Here is a 21,693-nt window from a genome sequence, read left to right on the forward strand (position 1 = left end):
ATAGAGGGAGAAGCCAGAGCACACCAGAATCCAAATTCTTTCTTAAAGTGCCCTGTCTCCTGCGGAGCCCGTCTATTCCCCATGGTCCTTACGGAGTCCCCAGCATCCACTACGGACTACGAGAAATAGATTTACCGGTGAGTAAAATCTTATTTTAACGTGTACTTGTCCTACATTGTTTTATACTGTAAGTCGTTGTTTTCTTGTCCATTTGTTTATTTTGTTAGGCGCTGCAGAACCTTTGTGGCGCCATATAAATAAATGATAAGAAAACGGTTTATGAAGATCAAGGATTCTGGTCACATTTTGTTCTTGTAGTGTGTATCTTGTTCTTGGAGGGCAATTCAGTTGTTGGTTGGAATTTTAGCTCCTGGGCTAAGTTCTCGGGAGCTGTTCAGTTCCTGTGGGTAGCACTTTTTTGTCTCCAAATGCATGTGATTAGCTTCTCCTGTGCCAGGCGCACTGTAGCTGTGGCGTGCCCAGCACTCGCAACCAGCCCGAAGCTCTAAGGAGGGTGCAAGCAGAAATCTGTAGTAAGTGTAGCCTTTGACCCGGTCATGCAAAATAGTTGAATAGTTCCCGGGTACTTTATAGATAGGAGTTAAATTCCCAGAAACAATTGAGTCACCCCTTCATGTATGTCTTTCTATGAGTGAAGTAGAAAACAAACGTACTTTTGGACTTCTTTTTCTGCTCACACTTCTCCTGTTCTGCCTACAGGTCTTCTTTTCTGCCTATATATTTAATAGCAACGTTATGGTGAAAGTGGCAACCCAGCCTGCTGACAATCCTCTGGACGTTTTGTCTAGGAAGCTTCACCTTGGCCCGAATGTTGGAAGAGATGTACCTAGGCTGTCGCTGCCAGGGAAGTTAGTGTTCCCCAGGTAAGCATGGTCTGATTCTACAGCTAGTAAATGATGCAATTCCTTTGTATTAGAAAGCTTTAGGCTCTGACTATAAACAGTATGCACCCCACTCTGGCTTTTTTCCCCCATTTTATGTTTTACATTGCAGAATGTAATTGTTTTATTTGGAATTCCCACTGTTATCACAAATCTGCTTCTGCTGGTGCTGCCTGCAAGTGTCATCTGCATGCCAAAGTTACAGGAGGGTAACCGGAAGCTTATACCACTTATAAGTACAGCCAGAAGGTGGCTCCAAGTGTGATCTGTATTCTTCTGGTCACAAGTGCTTGTGTTATGGCAACTAATGTTGCATTGACTCAAATCATAGAAATTCTGTTCCATGAAATTACACCCATGGCTCATGAATATATCCTATGTGGAATGCCGCTTCCTCCCCACTTATCCTTGAGATTTTGGACATTTAAGTTAACTGTTGACCACTCATTTTCTTGACAACTTGACAGGTGCTGAGGGATCTAATCTTTGTCCCTCCAACCAATTTTTGTCTAGGATTTTGAGAATAGAGTGAGACCCCAGTAACAAAGTGGGATTTGGTTCCAGATGTTTGGGAGTTAGATCCTAGGGAATCCAGCATCGACAGCTAGAGATGTATAAGCTCTGCCATACTGTTTGGCCTCTTGGGATTCTTAGGTTCATTAGCACCATTCTTGAGTGATACTGGTACTCTCCAATCCTTAGACTGCTGCAGCCTAGCCCACCTGGGGAAATAACGTGTGAGATAGCTAGTGGGTATATCCTTTGTGTTAGTGGGTATATTCTTTGTGTTAGTGGGTATATAAATTATGTAGACAACGTAGGCAGGTGTTAGCCAATATGTTAAAAAAAATTGTTTATGGACGGTAAATTGAGAGTTAATACTGGTTTTATATGCAGTTCTACAGGCAGTCATTTCTCCATGCTCGGGATAGGGGATATTGTAATGCCGGGTCTGCTGCTGTGCTTCGTCCTACGTTATGATAATTACAAAAAACAAGCGACCACTGATCCCGCCAATATTTCTGGACGTATGCAGAAGGTCTCCTACTTTCATTGTACACTTATTGGGTACTTTGTGGGTGAGTATGCCAACATATACTGTACTATGTTTGTTTTTTGTGTTTGTAGTTTTGATTTTGTTATTAAACTGTTAATTAAACAAGGTGTTAAATATATAGTCATGTATGCCACTGGACTGTAAGGTGCTGATTCGATGTGTGTGTAAGTGTGGCTGTACTGTATGTTAAACGTACAGTAGGTCCGGAGTTGCTGATTTTGGTTTGCAGTCCCATAGTACTGCATACCACAATTCGCAAGTCCGGGACAAGATTTGGACGTGAGGGGAGCCAGACGCGGTGCTAGTTCTGGGATTTCCACGCCGTTGCGCTAGCAACTCGCCCTTATCACAGCTAATTGAATCGACCCCCTCCTGCGCAAACATGGGTCTAAGAAAATAGAATACTTTATGTATGTATATATGTGTATGTATGTATGTATGTATATATATATATATACATATATATATATATATATATACATATATATATATATATATATATAACGTTCGGGCAGCACTCCTAGTCAAATGAACAAATGCCCCGGTGCCCTGCTAGGTACCTTGGCAGGTCCAGAAAATAGAAGCAGTTTGCGGTGGCACTTGGAAAAATACACTGGTACAGCAGAGATAATTATCTCTGCTGGACCAGTGTATTTTTCCGAGTGCAGTCGCAAACTGCTTATATATATATATATATATATATATATATATATATATATATTTCTCTGACGTCCTAGTGGATGCTGGGAACTCCGTAAGGACCATGGGGAATAGCGGCTCCGCAGGAGACTATGCACAAAAGTAAAAGCTTTAGGACTACCTGGTGTGCACTGGCTCCTCCCCCTATGACCCTCCTCCAAGCCTCAGTTAGATTTTTGTGCCCGGCCGAGAAGGGTGCACACTAGGGGCTCTCCTGAGCTTCTTAGTGAAAGTTTAGTTTTAGGTTTTTTATTTTCAGTGAGACCTGCTGGCAACAGGCTCACTGCATCGAGGGACTAAGGGGAGAAGAAGCGAACTCACCTGCGTGCAGAGTGGATTGGGCTTCTTAGGCTACTGGACACCATTAGCTCCAGAGGGACCGAACACAGGCCCAGCCTCAGAGCTCGGTCCCAGAGCCGCGCCGCCGGCCCCCTTACAGAGCCAGAAGCAAGAAGAGGTCCGGAAAAATCGGCGGCAGAAGACATCAGTCTTCAACAAGGTAGCGCACAGCACTGCAGCTGTGCGCCATTGTTACTCAGGCACACTTCACACTCCGGTCACTGAGGGTGCAGGGCGCTAGGGGGGGGCGCCCTGAGCAGCAATGTAAATACCTTGGCTGGCATAAATACACCACATATAACCCCCAGGGCTATATGGATGTATTTTAACCCCTGCCAGAACTCACCAAAAAAGCGGGAGAAAAGGCCGCCGAGAAGGGGGCGGAGCCTATCTCCTCAGCACGCAGGCGCCATTTTCCATCACAGCTCCGCTGGAAGGACGTCTCCCTGACTCTCCCCTGCAGTCCTGCACTACAGAAAAGGGTAAAAAAAGAGAGGGGGGCACTAATTTGGCGCAGTCTTGATACTAACAGCAGCTATAAAGGGAAAAGCACATTTTATAGTGGTATTCCTGTCTATATATATATATATATATATATATATATATATATATAGCGCTCTGGTGTGTGCTGGCATACTCTCCCTCTGTCTCCCCAAAGGGCTAGTGGGGTCCTGTCCTCTATCAGAGCATTCCCTGTGTGTGTGCGGTGTGTCGGTACGATTGTGTCGACATGTTTGAGGAGGAAAATGAGATGGAGGCGGAGCAATTGCCTATTATACAGTTGTCACCCCCTAGGGAGTCGACACCTGAGTGGATGAGCTTATGGAAGGAATTGCGTGACAGTGTCGGCTCTTTACGACAGACAGTTGACGACATGAGATAGCCGGCTACTCAGCTTGTGCCTGTCCAGGGGTCTCAAACGCCATCAGGGGCTTTAAAACGCCCGTTACCTCAAATAGCAGACACAGACACGGATACTGACTCCAGTGTCGATGATGAGGAGACAAACGTGACTTCCACTAGGGCCACACGTTACATGATTGAAGCAATGAAAAATGTATTGCATATCTCTGATAATACAAGTACCACTAAAAAGGGTATTATGTTTGGTGAGAAAAAACTGCCTGTAGTTTTTCCTGTATCCGAGGAATTAAATGAAGTGTGTGATGAGGCGTGGGTTTCCCCCGATAAAAAACTGATAATTCCTAAAAGGTTATTGGCATCGTACCCTTTCCCGCCAGAGGATAGGGCACGTTGGGAAACACCCCCTAGGGTGGATAAAGCGCTCACACGCTTGTCTAAACAGGTAGCACTACCCTCTCCTGATACGGCCGCCCTAAAGGAACCTGCCGATAGAAAGCTGGAGAATATCCTAAAATGTATATACACTCACACGGGTGTTATACTACGACCAGCAATCGCCTCAGCCTGGATGTGCAGTGCGGGCCTGGCGTGGTCGGATTCCCTGACTGAAAATATTGATACCCTAGATAGGGACAGTATATTACTGACTATAGAGCATTTGAAGGATGCATTTCTATATATGCGTGATGCACAGAGGGATATTTGCCGACTGGCATCAAGAGTTAGCGCGCTGTCCATTTCTGCAAGAAGAGGATTATGGACGCGGCAGTGGTCAGGTGATGCGGATTCTAAAAGGCACATGGAAGTATTGCCTTATAAGGGGGAGGAGTTATTTGGGGTAGGTCTATCAGACCTGGTAGCCACGGCAACTGCTGGAAAATCCACATTTTTACCCCAGGTAGCTTCTCAACCTAAGAAGACGCCGTATTATCAGGCGCAGTCCTTTCGGCCCCATAAGGGCAAGCGGGCAAAAGGCGCCTCATTTCTGCCCCGTGGCAGAGGGAGAGGAAAAAGGCTGCAACAAACAGCCAGTTCCCAGGAACAAAAGCCCTCTCCCGCCTCCGCAAAGTCCTCAGCATGATGCTGGGGCTTTACAAGCGGACTCAGGCACGGTGGGGGCCCGTCTCAAGAAGTTCAGTGCGCAGTGGGCCCACTCGCAAGTGGACCCCTGGATCCTTCAGGTGGTATCTCAGGGGTACAAATTGGAATTCGAGACGTCTCCCCCTCGCCGTTTTCTAAAGTCTGCTTTACCGACGTCTCCCTCAGACAGGGAGGCAGTATTGGAAGCCATTCACAAGCTGTATTCCCAGCAGGTGATAATCAAGGTACCCCTCCTACAACTGGGAAAGGGGTACTATTCCACACTATTTGTGGTACCGAAGCCGGACGGCTCGGTGAGACCAGTTTTAAACCTAAAATCCTTGAACACTTACATACAAAGGTTCAAATTCAAGATGGAGTCACTCAGAGCAGTGATTGCAAACCTGGAAGAAGGGGACTATATGGTGTCTCTGGACATCAAAGATGCTTACCTACATGTCCCAATTTACCCTTCTCACCAAGGGTACCTCAGGTTTGTGGTACAGAACTGTCACTATCAGTTTCAGACGCTGCCGTTTGGATTGTCCACGGCACCCCGGGTCTTTACCAAGGTAATGGCCGAAATGATGATACTCCTTCGAAGGAAGGGAGTTTTAGTTATCCCTTACTTGGACGATCTCCTGATAAGGGCAAGATCCAGGGAACAGTTGGAAGTCGGAGTAGCACTATCTCAGATAGTGCTGCGCCAGCACGGTTGGATTCTCAATATTCCAAAATCGCAGCTGATCCCGACGACACGACTTCTATTCCTAGGGATGATCCTGGACACAGTCCAGAAAAAGGTGTTTCTCCCGGAGGAGAAAGCCAGGGAGTTATCCGAACTAGTCAGGAATCTCCTAAAACCAGGCCAAGTCTCAGTGCATCAATGCACAAGGGTCCTGGGAAAGATGGTGGCTTCTTACGAAGCAATCCCATTCGGCAGATTCCACGCAAGAACCTTCCAGTGGGATCTGCTAGGCAAATGGTCCGGGTCGCATCTTCAGATGCATCAGCGGATAATCTTGTCACCAAGGACAAGGGTGTCTCTCCTGTGGTGGTTGCAGAGTGCTCATCTTCTAGAGGGCCGCAGATTCGGCATTCAGGACTGGGTCCTGGTGACCACGGATGCCAGCCTGAGAGGCTGGGGAGCAGTCACACACGGAAGAAATTTCCAGGGCTTGTGGTCAAGCCTGGAGACATCACTTCACATAAATATCCTGGAGCTAAGGGCCATCTACAATGCTCTAAGCCTAGCAAGACCTCTGCTTCAAGGTCAGCCGGTGCTGATCCAGTCAGACAACATCACGGCAGTCGCCCACGTAAACAGACAGGGCGGCACAAGAAGCAGGAGGGCAATGACAGAAGTTGCAAGGATTCTTCGCTGGGCGGAAAATCATGTGATAGCACTGTCAGCAGTGTTCATTCCGGGAGTGGACAACTGGGAAGCAGACTTCCTCAGCAGACACGACCTCCACCCGGGAGAGTGGGGACTTCACCCAGAAGTCTTCCACATGATTGTGAACCGTTGGGAAAAACCAAAGGTGGACATGATGGCGTCCCGCCTCAACAAAAAACTAGACAGGTATTGCGCCAGGTCAAGGGACCCTCAGGCAATAGCTGTGGACGCTCTGGTAACACCGTGGGTGTACCAGTCAGTGTATGTGTTCCCTCCTCTGCCTCTCATACCCAAGGTACTGAGAATCCTAAGAAGGAGAGGAGTAAGGACTATACTCGTGGCTCCGGATTGGCCAAGAAGGACTTGGTACCCGGAACTTCAAGAGATGCTCACAGAGGACCCGTGGCCTTTACCTCTAAGAAAGGACCTGCTCCAGCAGGGACCCTGTCTGTTCCAAGACTTACCGCGGCTGCGTTTGACGGCATGGCGGTTGAACGCCGGATCCTGAAGGAAAAAGGCATTCCGGATGAAGTCATCCCTACCCTGATCAAAGCCAGGAAGGATGTAACCGTACAGCATTATCACCGTATTTGGCGTAAATATGTTGCGTGGTGCGAGGCCAGGAAGGCCCCTACAGAGGAATTTCAACTGGGTCGTTTCCTGCATTTCCTGCAAACAGGACTGTCTATGGGCCTAAAATTAGGGTCCATTAAGGTTCAAATTTCGGCCCTGTCGATTTTCTTCCAGAAAGAACTGGCTTCAGTTCCTGAAGTTCAGACGTTTGTCAAGGGGGTACTGCATATACAGCCTCCTTTTGTGCCTCCAGTGGCACCTTGGGATCTCAATGTAGTTTTGGGGTTCCTAAAATCACATTGGTTTGAACCACTCACCACTGTGGACTTAAAATATCTCACATGGAAAGTGGTAATGCTGTTGGCCCTGGCTTCAGCCAGGCGTGTCTCAGAATTGGCGGCTTTATCCTATAAAAGCCCTTACCTAATTTTTCATAAGGACAGGGCAGAATTGAGGACTCGTCCTCAATTTCTCCCTAAGGTGGTTTCAGCGTTTCACTTGAACCAGCCTATTGTGGTACCTGCGGCTACTAGGGACTTGGAGGACTCCAAGTTGCTGGACGTAGTCAGGGCCCTGAAAATATATGTTTCCAGGACGGCTGGAGTCAGAAAATCTGACTCGCTGTTTATCCTGTATGCACCCAACAAGCTGGGTGCTCCTGCTTCTAAGCAGACTATTGCTCGTTGGATTTGTAGTACAATTCAGCTTGCACATTCTGTGGCAGGCCTGCCACAGCCAAAATCTGTAAAAGCCCATTCCACAAGGAAGGTGGGCTCATCTTGGGCGGCTGCCCGAGGGGTCTCGGCTTTACAACTTTACCGAGCAGCTACTTGGTCAGGGGCAAACACGTTTGCTAAATTCTACAAATTTGATACCCTGGCTGAGGAGGACCTGGAGTTCTCTCATTCGGTGCTGCAGAGTCATCCGCACTCTCCCGCCCGTTTGGGAGCTTTGGTATAATCCCCATGGTCCTTACGGAGTTCCCAGCATCCACTAGGACGTCAGAGAAAATAAGAATTTACTTACCGATAATTCTATTTCTCGTAGTCCGTAGTGGATGCTGGGCGCCCATCCCAAGTGCGGATTGTCTGCAATACTTGTACATAGTTATTGTTACAAAAATCGGGTTATTATTGTTGTGAGCCATCTTTTCAGAGGCTCCTCTGTTATCATGCTGTTAACTGGGTTCAGATCACAGGTTGTACGGTGTGATTGGTGTGGCTGGTATAAGTCTTACCCGGGATTCAAAATCCTTCCTTATTGTGTACGCTCGTCCGGGCACAGTATCCTAACTGAGGCTTGGAGGAGGGTCATAGGGGGAGGAGCCAGTGCACACCAGGTAGTCCTAAAGCTTTTACTTTTGTGCCCAGTCTCCTGCGGAGCCGCTATTCCCCATGGTCCTTACGGAGTTCCCAGCATCCACTACGGACTACGAGAAATAGAATTATCGGTAAGTAAATTCTTATTTTATATATATATATATATATATATATACACACACACACACACACACACACACACACACACACACACACACACACACACACACACACACACACACACACACACACAGAAGAATAGCCGGCACTCTCTCCTAGTGTGGAATGATGCCTTGGTGCCTCCCAAGCTGGTTTAGCAACCGGATACAATGTGGAAAATGGTGGCACTCACAGGACTTGTTCCAATAATAAATGACACGGCGGTCAAGAATCAAAAGTCAACGTTTCGTTAATTTAATAACGTCATCAGGATACAGACAGAACAAAAAACAAACAATTTATAGCCACTTACCCCACCTCGTGTGTCCCTGCCATCGCCGTCTGCGCCGGGTCCTATGACAACACCCTCCGGCGCTGCGCACTTCCTGTGCGCCCGGCCCCGTCTGGCGGTTGCTAGGGAACCAAACAACAATAACAGTGACAGCATTAATGAAAACAGCGCATCAGTGCTCGCTCCTATTCCTCTCCCCCTCTATCGTCTACCCAGAATAGCATAGCATTCTGCACATTGTACATTTATACAAACAAGAGGAACAAAGTCCCCAAGGAACCAGACACACTATATCAACCAAGATATAGGACAGTGTCAAAACTACAATAACATGGGCCTTACCCCTATCCCCCCCACGGGGGGGCCTGCTGCAGAAAGAGGCTCGGTGGATCCACCGTCTCAGCACTATTACTCCTAAAGGTCTCAATGAGCACCTCCCCTTGAATTGCTTCCTATAAGGTTTTATGTTCCTTTCTTATTGTATCGATTATCTATTCAAATTGTGTTTATTGCTCCGTACCACTCAGATGCAGCCCAGTCCACCCGCTATGCCCCTGTCCACCATGTTATTGTAGTTTTGACACTGTCCTATATCTTGGTTGATATAGTGTGTCTGGTTCCTTGGGGACTTTGTTCCCCTTGTTTGTATAAATGTACAATGTGCAGAATGCTATGCTATTCTGGGTAGACGATAGAGGGGGAGAGGAATAGGAGCGAGCACTGATGCGCTGTTTTCATTCATGCTGTCACTGTTATTGTTGTTTGGTTCCCTAGCAACCGCCAGACGGGGCCGGGCGCACAGGAAGTGCGCAGCGCCGGAGGGTGTTGTCATAGGACCCGGCGATGGCAGGGACACACGAGGTGGGGTAAGTGGCTATAAATTGTTTGTTTTTTGTTCTGTCTGTATCCTGATGACGTTATTAAATTAACGAAACGTTGACTTTTGATTCTTGACCGCCGTGTCATTTATTATTGGAACAAGTCCTGTGAGTGCCACCATTTTCCACATTATATATATATATATATATATATATATATATATATATATATATATATATACACACACACATATATATACACACACACACACACACACACACACATATATACATACAGACAGACAGACTGCGGCACTCTGGAGACTGGAACCATTCGTGAAAAAGTGCAGTGCTTTAATTCATAGTCTACGTGCCCCGAAACGTAGACTATGAATTAAAGCACTGCATTTTCTCACGAATGGCTCCAGTCTCCAGAGTGCCGCCCTTTGTAAAAATATGTATATCTATATCAAACAATTATTTTCTCTGGACTCGACCTTTGGTTAACCGGAGGGCCTTTTGCGATTTTATAGATATATATATATATAGATATAGATATGTAGGCGTATTTAAAGCAAGAGGATGTTTATTTTCTGCAATTAAATATCTTTAAAATACTGTTTATTGTTGAAGGTGCTAGGAATTTCATAACATGAAGATGTGTTTAGAATTCAGATGATCAGGGCCTGATTAAGATTGGTGGGGGCCTTGGGGCAATGAAGTTGTGGGGGGCCCCCCCACTACAATAGCTGACAAAGAGCCTTGAGCCCTCCAAGACACCCCCCCCCCCCCCCTGCTACACTCGCACACATGCTACCTGTCCAGTGAGTGGCGGAGCAGCTGAAGCCGGAGTTGGTGTCTCACTGGATTTCAGTGCAGCATCCCGCGAGACGACGGACCTCTGTATACGGAACACTGCTATTAATTAATAGTTGAGCAGCCGGGGAAAGGAGACTACTCCGCTCCTGGGTGTTGGGGGCCCCAAATGTGTAGGGAAGCCCCGGGACGACTGCCCCACCGGCCCTGAATATTTTATATATATATATATATATATATACATCACAATGTTCAAGAGGGTATACATGTTTCAGACACATTGGCTCTTGTACTATAAAGCCCACAGTACAGCAGGTCACTAGCCAATACCTGTTGGGTTTAGTCGTTGGGGTTAGGCTACGGGTGGTGGGCTTGAGGTTAGGTTTAGGATGCAGGGAGGGTGGGTTAGGCTGCAGGTGAGAGAGGGTTAGGGTTAGGCTGTGCAAAGGGGGGTACAGGGGTTGAGGAGACGGGAGAACACCCCTTACTCATTCCTGTCGGTTTTCTCATCAGTGGGATCTCGGTGTCTGTAATGCGACCGTCGGGATTCCGTGCGCCGGGATGTCATACGGATTCCGCTAGAATGTCACAAAACAATGTACAGATATGTCCTCTTACATCTTTGCTCTGTGTGCTACAAGTCGCGCTACACACAACGCGTGAGTGCAGTGTAACTCTGCAGCGCAGAACGTCTTTTTTGTAGTTTTATTCCGCGAGAATGTGTCTTAAACACAAAGTAATGTAATGGGACGCACAAGCAGCTTCTGCTGATAAAAATGAGATGCAGCATGCCTAATCCACAAATCTGGTGCGAGATATTGCTGGTGAGGTCTGATGCTATTGCCAGCATTTACACGGCCACACAATGGCAACCCGCTCTAAAGGGGCCCATACATCAACAATCACCTCCTATGTACAGAAGACGCACATAACTGATTTAACATAAATTTATATGTTTAAATGCCTCCGAAAAAGTGTTCTGAATGGCAGTGAAAGGTCAAAAGAATGTGTAGCTACGATTGTGAAGACAAGGAAGTGTTTGCACTTATTTTCATTATATTTCACCACACACTTAAAGTATAAGATAATGACTCAGAATAACAGATATCTGGCATCCACAGTCAAATGAAAAGAAAAATTATGTAGTTTAACGATGTGGCAACATTTTGCATGTTTGTTTTTATTTTGTATTCATCTTTTCCTGTAGAACCACTTTGAATTTGGTTTGAGGGCCATCTACAAATCGTATTTTAACATTATTTTGATTACTTCACAGGACTGTTAACAGCGACAGTGGCCTCACGCATTCACAGAGCTGCCCAGCCTGCTTTGCTGTATTTGGTTCCCTTTACTTTATTACCACTTCTCACTATGGCCTACTTAAAGGTATGCTATGTTCCTCTTTTTTATTGTTATCTTATTTTTTGCTTTCCCCCCTTCCATATCTTTTATTTCTCTAACGTCCTAAGTGGATGCTGGGGACTCCGTAAGGACCATGGGGAATAGCGGCTCCGCAGGAGACTGGGCACATCTAAAGAAAGCTTTAGGACTATCTGGTGTGCACTGGCTCCTCCCCCTATGACCCTCCTCCAAGCCTCAGTTAGATCTCTGTGCCCGAACGAGAAGGGTGCACACTAGGGGCTCTCCTGAGCTTCTTAGTGAAAGTTTTAGTTTAGGTTTTTTATTTTCAGTGAGACCTGCTGGCAACAGGCTCACTGCATCGAGGGACTAAGGGGAGAAGAAGCGAACTCACCTGCGTGCAGAGTGGATTGGGCTTCTTAGGCTACTGGACATTAGCTCCAGAGGGACGATCACAGGCCCAGCTTGGATGGGTCCCAGAGCCGCGCCGCCGGCCCCCTTACAGAGCCAGAAGGCAGAAGAGGTCCGGAAAATCGGCGGCAGAAGACGTCCTGTCTTCAACAAGGTAGCGCACAGCACTGCAGCTGTGCGCCATTGCTCTCAGCACACTTCACACTTCGGTCACTGAGGGTGCAGGGCGCTGGGGGGGGGGGCGCCCAGAGACGCAATAAAAAACACCTTGGATGGCAAAAAATGCATCACATATAGCTCCTGGGCAATATGGATGCATATAACCCCTGCCAGAATATACAGCAAAACGGGAAGATAAGGCCGCCGATAAGGGGGCGGAGCCTATCTCCTCAGCACACTGGCGCCATTTTCCCTCACAGCTCCGTTGGAGGGAAGCTCCCTGGCTCTCCCCTGCAGTCACTACACTACAGAAAGGGTTAAAAAAGAGGGGGGCACTAATTAGGCGCAGTATTAACTATACAGCAGCTATAAGGGGAAAAACACTTATATAAGGTTATCCCTGTGTATATATATAGCGCTCTGGTGTGTGCTGGCAAACTCTCCCTCTGTCTCCCCAAAGGGCTAGTGGGGTCCTGTCCTCTATCAGAGCATTCCCTGTGTGTGTGCTGTATGTCGGTACTTTTGTGTCGACATGTATGAGGAGAAAAATGATGTGGAGACGGAGCAGATTGCCTGTAATAGTGATGTCACCCCCTAGGGGGTCGACACCTGAGTGGATGAACTGTTGGAAGAAATTACGTGACAGTGTCAGCTCTGTATAAAAGACAGTGGTTGACATGAGACAGCCGGCTACTCAGCTTGTGCCTGTCCAGACGTCTCATAGGCCGTCAGGGGCTATAAAGCGCCCGTTACCTCAGATGGCAGATATAGACGCCGACACGGATACTGACTCCAGTGTCGACGGTGAAGAGACAAATGTGACTTCCAGTAGGGCCACACGTTACATGTTTGAGGCAATGAAAAATGTTTTACACATTTCTGATAATACGAGTACCACCAAAAAAGGGGTATTATGTTCGGTGAGGAAAAACTACCTGTAGTTTTCCTGAATCTGAGAAATTAAATGAGGTGTGTGATGATGCGTGGGTTTCCTCCGATAACAACTGATAATTTCTAAAATGTTATTGGCATTATATCCTTTCCCGCCAGAGGTTAGGGTGCGTTGGGAAACACCCCCTAGGGTGGATAAACGCTCACACGCTTGTAAGGGCTCTAACCTCTCCTGAGATGGCCGCCCTTAAGGATCCTGCTGATAGAAAGCAGGAGGGTATCCTAAAATGTATTTACACACATACTGGTGTTATACTGCGACCAGCAATCGCCTCAGCCTGGATGTGCAGTGCTGGGTCGGCGTGGTCGGATTCCCTGACTGAAAATATTGATACCCTAGATAGGGACAGTATATTTTTGCCTATAGAGCATTTGAAAGATGCATTTCTATATATGCGTGATGCACAGCGGAATATTTGCCGACTGGCATCAAGAGTAAGTGCGTTGTCCATTTCTACCAGTAGAGGGTTATGGACACGTCAGTGGTCAGGTGATGCGTATTCCAAATGGCATTTGGAAGTATTGCTTTATTAAAGGGAGGAGTTATTTGGGGTCGGTCTTTTAGACCTGGTGGCCACGGCAACAGCTGGGAAATCCACGTTTGTACCCCAGGTCGCCTCTCAACATGAGAAGACGCCGTATTATCAGGCGCAGTCTTTTCGTGGACAAGCGGGCAAAAGGTTCCTCTTTTCTGCCCCGTGACAGAGGGAGAGGAAAAAGGCTGCAGAAATCAGCCAGTTCCCAGGAACAGAAACCCTCTCCCGCCTCTGCCAAGCCCTCAGTATACGCTGGGGCTTTACAAGCAGAATCAGGCACGGTGGGGGGCCCGTCTCAATGAATTTCAGCGCGCAGTGGGCTCACTCGCAAGTAGACCCCTGGATCCTTCAGGTGATATCTCAGGGGTACAAATTAGAATTCGAGACGTCTCCCCCTCGCCGTTTCCTAAAGTCGGCTTTACCGATGTCTCCTTCTGACAGGGAGACAGTTTTGGAAGCCATTCACAAGCTGTATTCCCAGCAGGTGATAATCAAGATACCCCTCCTGCAACAGGGAACGGGGTATTATTCCACACTGTGGTGGTACCGAAGCCGGACGGCTCGGTGAAACCGATTCTAAATCTAAAATCTTTGAACACTTACATACAGAGGTTCAAATTCAAGATTGAGTCACTCAGAGCAGTGATTGCGAACCTGGAAGAAGGGGACTACATGATGTCTCGGGACATCAAGGATGCTTACCTTCATGTCAAAATTTACCCTTCTCACCAAGGGTACCTCAGGTTTATGGTACAGAACTGTCACTATCAGTTCAGACGCTGCCGTATGGATGGTCCACGGCACCCCGGGTCTTTACCAAGGTAATGGCCGAAATGATGATATTCCTTCGAAGGAAGGGAATTTTAGTTATCCCTTACTTGGACAATTCCCTGATAAGGGTAAGATCCAGGGAACAGTTGGAGGTCGGTGTAGCACTATCTCAGGTAGTGTTGCGGCAGCACGATTGGATTCTCAATATTCCAAAATCGCAGCTGGTTCCGACGACTTGTCTTCTGTTCCTAGGGATGATCCTGGACACAGTCCAGAAAAAGGTGTTTCTCCCGGAGGAGAAAGCCAGGGAGTTATCCGAGCTAGTCAGGAACCTCCTAAAACCGAGCCAAGTCTCAGTGCATCAATGCACAAGGGTTCTGGGTAAAATGGTGGCTTCCTACGAAGCAATCCCATTCGGCAGATTCCACGCAAGAACTTTCCAGTGGGACCTGCTGGACAAATGGTCCGGGTCGCATCTTCAGATGCATCAGCGGATAACCCTGTCACCAAGGACAAGGGTGTCCCTCCTGTGGTGGTTGCAGAGTGCTCATCTTCTAGAGGGCCGCAGATTCGGCATTCAGGACTGGGTCCTGGTGACCACGGATGCCAGCCTGCGAGGCTGGGGAGCAGTCACACAGGGAAGGAATATCCAGGGCTTAGGGTCAAGCCTGGAGACATCACTTCACATAAATATCCTGAAGCTAAGGGACATTTACAATGCTCTAAGCTTAGCAAGACCTCTGCTTCAAGGTCAGCCGGTGTTGATCCAGTCGGACAACATCATGGCAGTCACCCACGTAAACAGACAGAGTGGCACAAGAAGCAGGAGGGCAATGGCAGAAGCTGCAAGGATTCTTCGCTGGGCGGAAAATCATGTGATAGCACTGTCGGCAGTATTCATTCCGGGAGTGGACAACTGGGAAGCAGACTTCCTCAGCACGACCTCCACCCGGGAGAGTGGGGACTTCACCCAGAAGTCTTCCACATGATTATAAACCGTTGGGAAAAACTCGACAGGTATTGCGCCAGGTCCAGGGACCCTCAGGCAATAGCTGTAGACGCTCTGGTATGTGTTCCCTCCTCTGCCTCTCATACCCAAGGTACTGAGATTGATAAGATGGAGAGGAGTAAGCACTATATTCGTGGCTCCGGATTGGCCAAGAAGGACTTGGTAACCGGAACTTCAAGAGATGCTCACGGAGGATCCGTGGCCTCTACCTCTAAGAAGGGACCTGCTCCAGCAAGGACCCTGTCTGTTCCAAGACTTACCGCGGCTGCGTTTGACGGCATGGCGGTTGAACGCCGGATCCTGAAGGAAAAAAGGCATTCCGGATGAAGTCATCCCTATCCTGATCAAAGCCAGGAAGGATGTAACCGCAAAAACATTATCACCGCAATTGGCGAAAATATGTTGCGTGGTGCGAGGCCAGTAAGGCCCGACGGAGGAAATTCAACTGGGTCGATTCCTACATTTCCTGCAAACAGGAGTGTCTATGGGCCTGAAATTAGGGTCCATTAAGGTTCATATTTCGGCCCTGTCAATTTTCTTCCAAAAAGAACTAGCTTCAGTCCCTGAAGTTCAGACGTTTGTAAAAGGGGTACTGCATATACAGCCTCCTTTTGTGCCTCCAGTGGCACTTTGGGATCTCATTGTAGTTTTGGGTTCCAAAAGTCACATTGGTTTGAACCACTTAAATCTGTGGAGTTAAAATATCTCACATGGAAAGTGGTCATGCTGTTGGCCCTGGCCTGGGCCAGGCGCGTGTCAGATTTGGCGGCTTTATCCTAAAAAAGCCCTTATCTGATTTTCCATTCGGACAGGGCGGAATTGAGGGCTCGTCCTAAGTTTCTCCCTAAGGTGGTTTCAGCGTTTCACCTGAACCAACCTATTTGTGGTGCCTGCGGCTACTAGGGACTTTGAGGACTCCAAGTTGCTAGACGTTGTCAGGGCCCTGAAAATATATGTTTCCAGGACGGCTGGAGTCAGGAAATCTGACTCGCTGTTTATCCTGTATGCACCCAACAAGCTGGGTGCTCCTGCTTCTAAGCAGACTATTGCTCGTTGGATTTGTAGTACAATTCAGCTTGCACATTCTGTGGCAGGCCTGCCACAGCCAAAAATCTGTAAATGCCCACTCCACAAGGAAGGTGGGCTCATCTTGGGCGGCTGCCCGAGGGGTCTCGGCTTTACAACTTTGCCGAGCAGCTACTTGGTCAGGAGCAAATACGTTTGTAAAATTCTACAAAATTGATATCCTGGCTGAGAAGGACCTGGAGTTCTCTCATTTGGTGCTGCAGAGTCATCCGCACTCTCCCGCCCGTTTGGGAGCTTTGGTATAATCCCCATGGTCCTTACGGAGTCCCCAGCATCCACTTAGGACGTTAGAGAAAATAAGAATTTACTTACCGATAATTCTATTTCTCATAGTCCGTAGTGGATGCTGGGCGCCCATCCCAAGTGCGGATTGTCTGCAATACTGGTACATAGTTATTGTTACCAAAAAATCGGGTTATTGCTGTAGTGAGCCATCTTTTCTAGAGGCTCCTCTGTTATCATGCTGTTAACTGGGTTCAGATCACAAGTTGTACGGTGTGATTGGTGTGGCTGGTATGAGTCTTACCCGGGATTCAAAATCCTTCCTTATTGTGTACGCTCGTCCGGGCACAGTATCCTGAGGCTTGGAGGAGGGTCATAGGGGGAGGAGCCAGTGCACACCAGATAGTCCTAAAGCTTTCTTTAGATGTGCCCAGTCTCCTGCGCAGCCGCTATTCCCCATGGTCCTTATGGAGTCCCCAGCATCCACTACGGACTATGAGAAATAGAATTATCGGTAAGTAAATTCTTATTATTTTGTTAACCAGTTTTGGTTTAGCTAATTTTGCAATGAAGCATATGAAATGTATGGGATTTTTTTTTTTTTTTTACATGTTGGGAGCAATTCAGTTAGCATCGCGGGGATGTAGCTCCTGGGTTAAGTGCATGGAGCTATTCAATTAAGCCCATGACTAGCACTTGTAATTTTGTGAGGAAACCTGCAAAACATGCACTGTGTGGGTTCCTCAGGACAGAGTTTGGGAACATGTGCTTTATGGCATTTCAGCAGACCTGTAAGCCTTTTCATCCATCCTTATAAAGCATACACTGTATAGGACTGACTGTATTGTCTCTCTCACAGGGAGACCTTCGCCGAATGTGGTCCGAACCATTCCACGCCAAGGCCAGCAGCTCCCGCTTCCTTGAGGTATGATGGGAACAGAAGAAACTAGGCCAAACCTGACAGAATTCTTCTTTGGCTTTCTGTTTTCTGGATAAACTTGGTGTGTAACGGACACAGCTACAACTGAAGGACCTCATATGAACTGATTTTGTGTAAAATAAAAAACATTTAGAGAGAGCTCCATGTGAGATCCCAAACATTGGAACATGATCTCGGCAGTGAACTCAATTCCAGTTGGAATAGCAGAGTATGGACTAAATATAATCAACTTGGAGCCGGTGGGTTCATTCAGAGTGTAAATCTTGGAATCTTTCAAGGTCTGGCCTGCTTGAAGCTCTGTATACCATGCGACTCTAAAGACTTTGGAGCTAAAGACTATTACTGCTTCAGAAAACCTGCGGGACCAGACCCTATGGGGAGAATGCAGCACTCCTCCTTCTTGTTTTTTAGTTAAATATCTTCTGTGGTGTGAAGTGACTTTTTAGATCTCAGCCAGTGTGTGAGTTACTCGCAGTATATACATAGTCTGTCGTATTTAATTCCATTTCACCCGTTTCATGTTGCAGAGGGCAAGTCTGAGATGATATATATTTTCTATGGATAGTTTAAATATTCACAGAATAATGCCAGATCAGGTCAGGCCTGCTGTATTCTGTCGCATGTCCTGCACTTTCATCTTTGGCTTTATAGGACTAATCCATCCCAGCAAAGTGAAGCCACCGTTCCAATCCAGTGTATTGTGTGCTTGTTCTGACGTACTCATGGGCTGTTTTAGTGACTGTATTTGGTTCTGATCAATGTAGTGACCTTAGGGCAGATGAAATGTTCCCAAACCTTTTTGTTTTCGTTTGTGCGCAGCCTTTTTAGCGGTACCCTCGGACTCTTGCATGTCAGATTGCTGCGCTCATCGCTCCCTCCATCTTAATAATGTTACCTTCCTGTAAATACATATTTTCTTTTTCTATTTTTTTGTATTAGTATTTTCATTTATCTGCTGTATTTCTGAACCTCTCGTGACCACCCCATCTGTGGGGAAAAAAACTAAACAAAAACCTCCAAATATGGTGCTGTATGTTTTGCCTCTATTAGTGTTCATTTCCTTTTGAGCCTGTTTCCACATTTCCCCATGTAGCAGGTGAATCTGATGTGAGAGACGCACTGCATTGTGGGAAAGGTTAGCTGCTGCTCCTATGCTGACCTGGAACGTTGGAACATGCATTTATGGTACTAATAGGCCCAAATATATTAAGCCTTAACTAGAGAAAGTGGAGACGGATAAAGAGTGATGAATGACCAATCAGCTCCTAACTGTCTGGCTAGTAATTTATCCATCACCACTTTATCACTTGTTAAGGCTTTATACATTTGGGCCTCAGAACAAGGTTTGTGAACTGTGTTAAAAGGTTTACACACACACACACACACACACACACACACACACACACACACACACACACACACACACACTGCAATGGGTAACCTATGTTGATGTCTTGAATGGTTTATCAGGAGCCATGTAGGCAATTTACACAGAAAAATATAAACAGGACTGCTGGAAAGGTTTCAGTATGCTTTCCACTTGGGACATATTTTCATTTTGTAATGAAGCAACAAGAACATTCAATCAATTGCCATACAACATGCACTTATGAGCACAGGTAAATTATGCAGTAGGTCCATGTAGTCTGTCAATTATTCTGTCTCATTTGCTTCACACTTCTCCAATTTTTTTTTTTTTTAGCTGTAACAGTGCATTGACGTAAGTAAGTGATAAGCTTCATACTGAATTAACAATATTGAAGGGTTATCTGTTTCTCTTGTAGATCCTTGAGTTCTTTAACTGTAGCTTAACAGGCTTGTACATCACTTAGCATATACAGTGGGATATTTATCAAAGCATGGAGAGAAAATACCAATGAACGTGTAAATGATCAGTTAGGAGCTGATTGATTGGTACTTTACCTTTCTCCAAGCTTTGATAAATCTCAACTGTGGTACAGTTGTTATCAAACTCAGTCTTGAGGATCCCAGTTTGTTTTCCGGGTCACCAGAGGATCTTTAAAATGCAACAAAATGTGAAATTGGTGATACACCTGTGCCACCCCGTAGGTGACCTGGAAAATGCAAACTGTTAGGAGTCCTGAGGACTAACGAAAACAACTTTTCTAGATGCAATATGAAAAGGTTCCAAATAAACTAATTCCAGAGTTGAAATCTGAACAGTAGCATAAAGCAGACCCAATTTCAAGAAAGAAGAAGTATGCAGAGGGGCACACTCGGTGTGGTGTCCACTTAATGATGCCTTTTCAAACTTCTTGAGACTGCACTCACTTATTAAGACATCATTTCCAGGTTTGTTTTATAGAACTGCTGTATCGAGCATACTCCAGCGGATAGAATATTCTAATGTACATAAGTGGGACAGATTATATCCAGTTTTTCTCCGGCAGGGTCCACAGGTTAGCCACAGGATAACAATGGGATATGATGGAGCGATAGCGGATTGGCACTAAACGATCACAAGCTTTCAGTCCTCCCAGGATGCAACGGGCCCGTCCATATATCCCCGCCCACTGGCTCAGGCAAATCAGTTTTTTGTTTGGTGCGGCAGGAGCTGGACCATGGTCACAGGGCTGCTGTTTTTGGCAGCCCTAAGCTTTCTTATTTTATTTTTATAGTCTTACTACGTTTTCTGAGTGATTTTTCTAACAGTGTATTACACGCATACTGGAAAGAGTCGCTCCAACAACTCTCCGCCGGATTGCAACAACGCTTACCCACGGTACAAGTGCTGTCTCGACGGGCGTCTGTGTCGGAGAGCACGGGGAGAAGGTAAGGCATCGGTTCCACTTAGAAGAGGAATAACGGACACAGCCACACTGTATTGAGGGGGAGACTACCAAACAGCTGGCGCGCCACCACCACGGGTGCTCCAGCGCTAGACCTTAGGGATCATAAGGCTCCAGGCATAGTATGAGGCTGCGATCCCTAGGTTTGATGTCAGCGGTGGGGAGTCAGACGCTCTCCTGGTCTCCTGCCATGAACTGATTGCCTCACTTCCGTCTCAGGCGCTACCAAGAGGGGCCTTGGTCGCAGTGTCGCCGCTGCATCTGTGTACACTAAGCGCTACCGCGAGGAGACCCGGTCGCAGTACAGGCGTCTGTATGACCGGTGCGTCTATGTTCACTAAAAGATCCCGGAGCGGCAGTGTACACTAGTAGCGTCTGGATCCACTCAGCGTTCGCTAACGTATTGATCGATCTTGGAAGTGAGGTGAGTCTTCCTGTACCCCACTCTACTGAGTACGGGTTATACAGCACTAAATTTCTATCTACTTTTTGTCAGTATGAATAGTTAAGTTTAGTGCCTATTGCATATGAGTCTGTGTACATTACTGTGGTTTTCTTCGCAATGCGTCTGAATACGTTAAGATCTGTATAAAACAGAATTCAGTAATATGTACTCCTACATACTTTGAGATGTTTGTAGTTGATAATATGCTCATATGACTAATATATAACGTTACTGACTGCTAGTGTGATTGCTGACTTTATTTATGTTTGTCAGTGGTTTCTTCTGAGCCTCAATGCTGGTGCATGGGATGGGGTCAGATTGATATCACTTTAATATAGTAAGGTGATTACAGTCACAAATTGTGTAGTACACTGAAAAGCTGATTATCATGTCTAAGAGCGGCAAAGGTGACGAGGTTACATTAACAGTAACACCAACACTCATAACATGTTTGTCCTGCAAAGTGGGATTATCCTCTCAGGATCTGGCACATGATGGTTTATGTAAAAATTGTTTTGCTTTCCAGCAGATCCCTGTTCAACTGCAGGTAGATCCACCTTGGGCTATGTTTGCACAGACCTTGTCCAGTATAGCTGAACGGGTAATCCCTACAGCTTCAATCCCAGGAGTAGGGTACACTATTAACCGATACATGCTGCTCCCTTCTTGCCGTATATCCC

The 21,693-nt window shown here is 46.7% G+C and overlaps 1 protein-coding gene across 2 annotated transcripts in view; it reads left to right on the forward strand.

Annotated features, from left to right (window-relative positions):
• The window catches only part of SPPL3 (signal peptide peptidase like 3), a 252,056-nt gene extending 233,275 nt beyond the window's left edge, over positions 1-18,781 (forward strand). For both annotated transcript variants that reach the window (XM_063913106.1, XM_063913105.1), the window contains exons 8-11: positions 721-884; positions 1,800-1,981; positions 11,591-11,700; positions 17,678-18,781. In XM_063913106.1, coding sequence (XP_063769176.1) covers positions 721-884; positions 1,800-1,981; positions 11,591-11,700; positions 17,678-17,749 — 528 coding nt within the window. In that variant the 3' untranslated portion in view covers positions 17,750-18,781. The remainder of the gene's footprint in view (positions 1-720; positions 885-1,799; positions 1,982-11,590; positions 11,701-17,677) is intronic.
• Positions 18,782-21,693: the final 2,912 nt, after the last annotated feature.

Source organism: Pseudophryne corroboree, chromosome 1 (genome assembly GCF_028390025.1).
Source record: "Pseudophryne corroboree isolate aPseCor3 chromosome 1, aPseCor3.hap2, whole genome shotgun sequence".
In the NCBI taxonomy this organism is placed as follows: Eukaryota; Metazoa; Chordata; class Amphibia; order Anura; family Myobatrachidae; genus Pseudophryne; species Pseudophryne corroboree.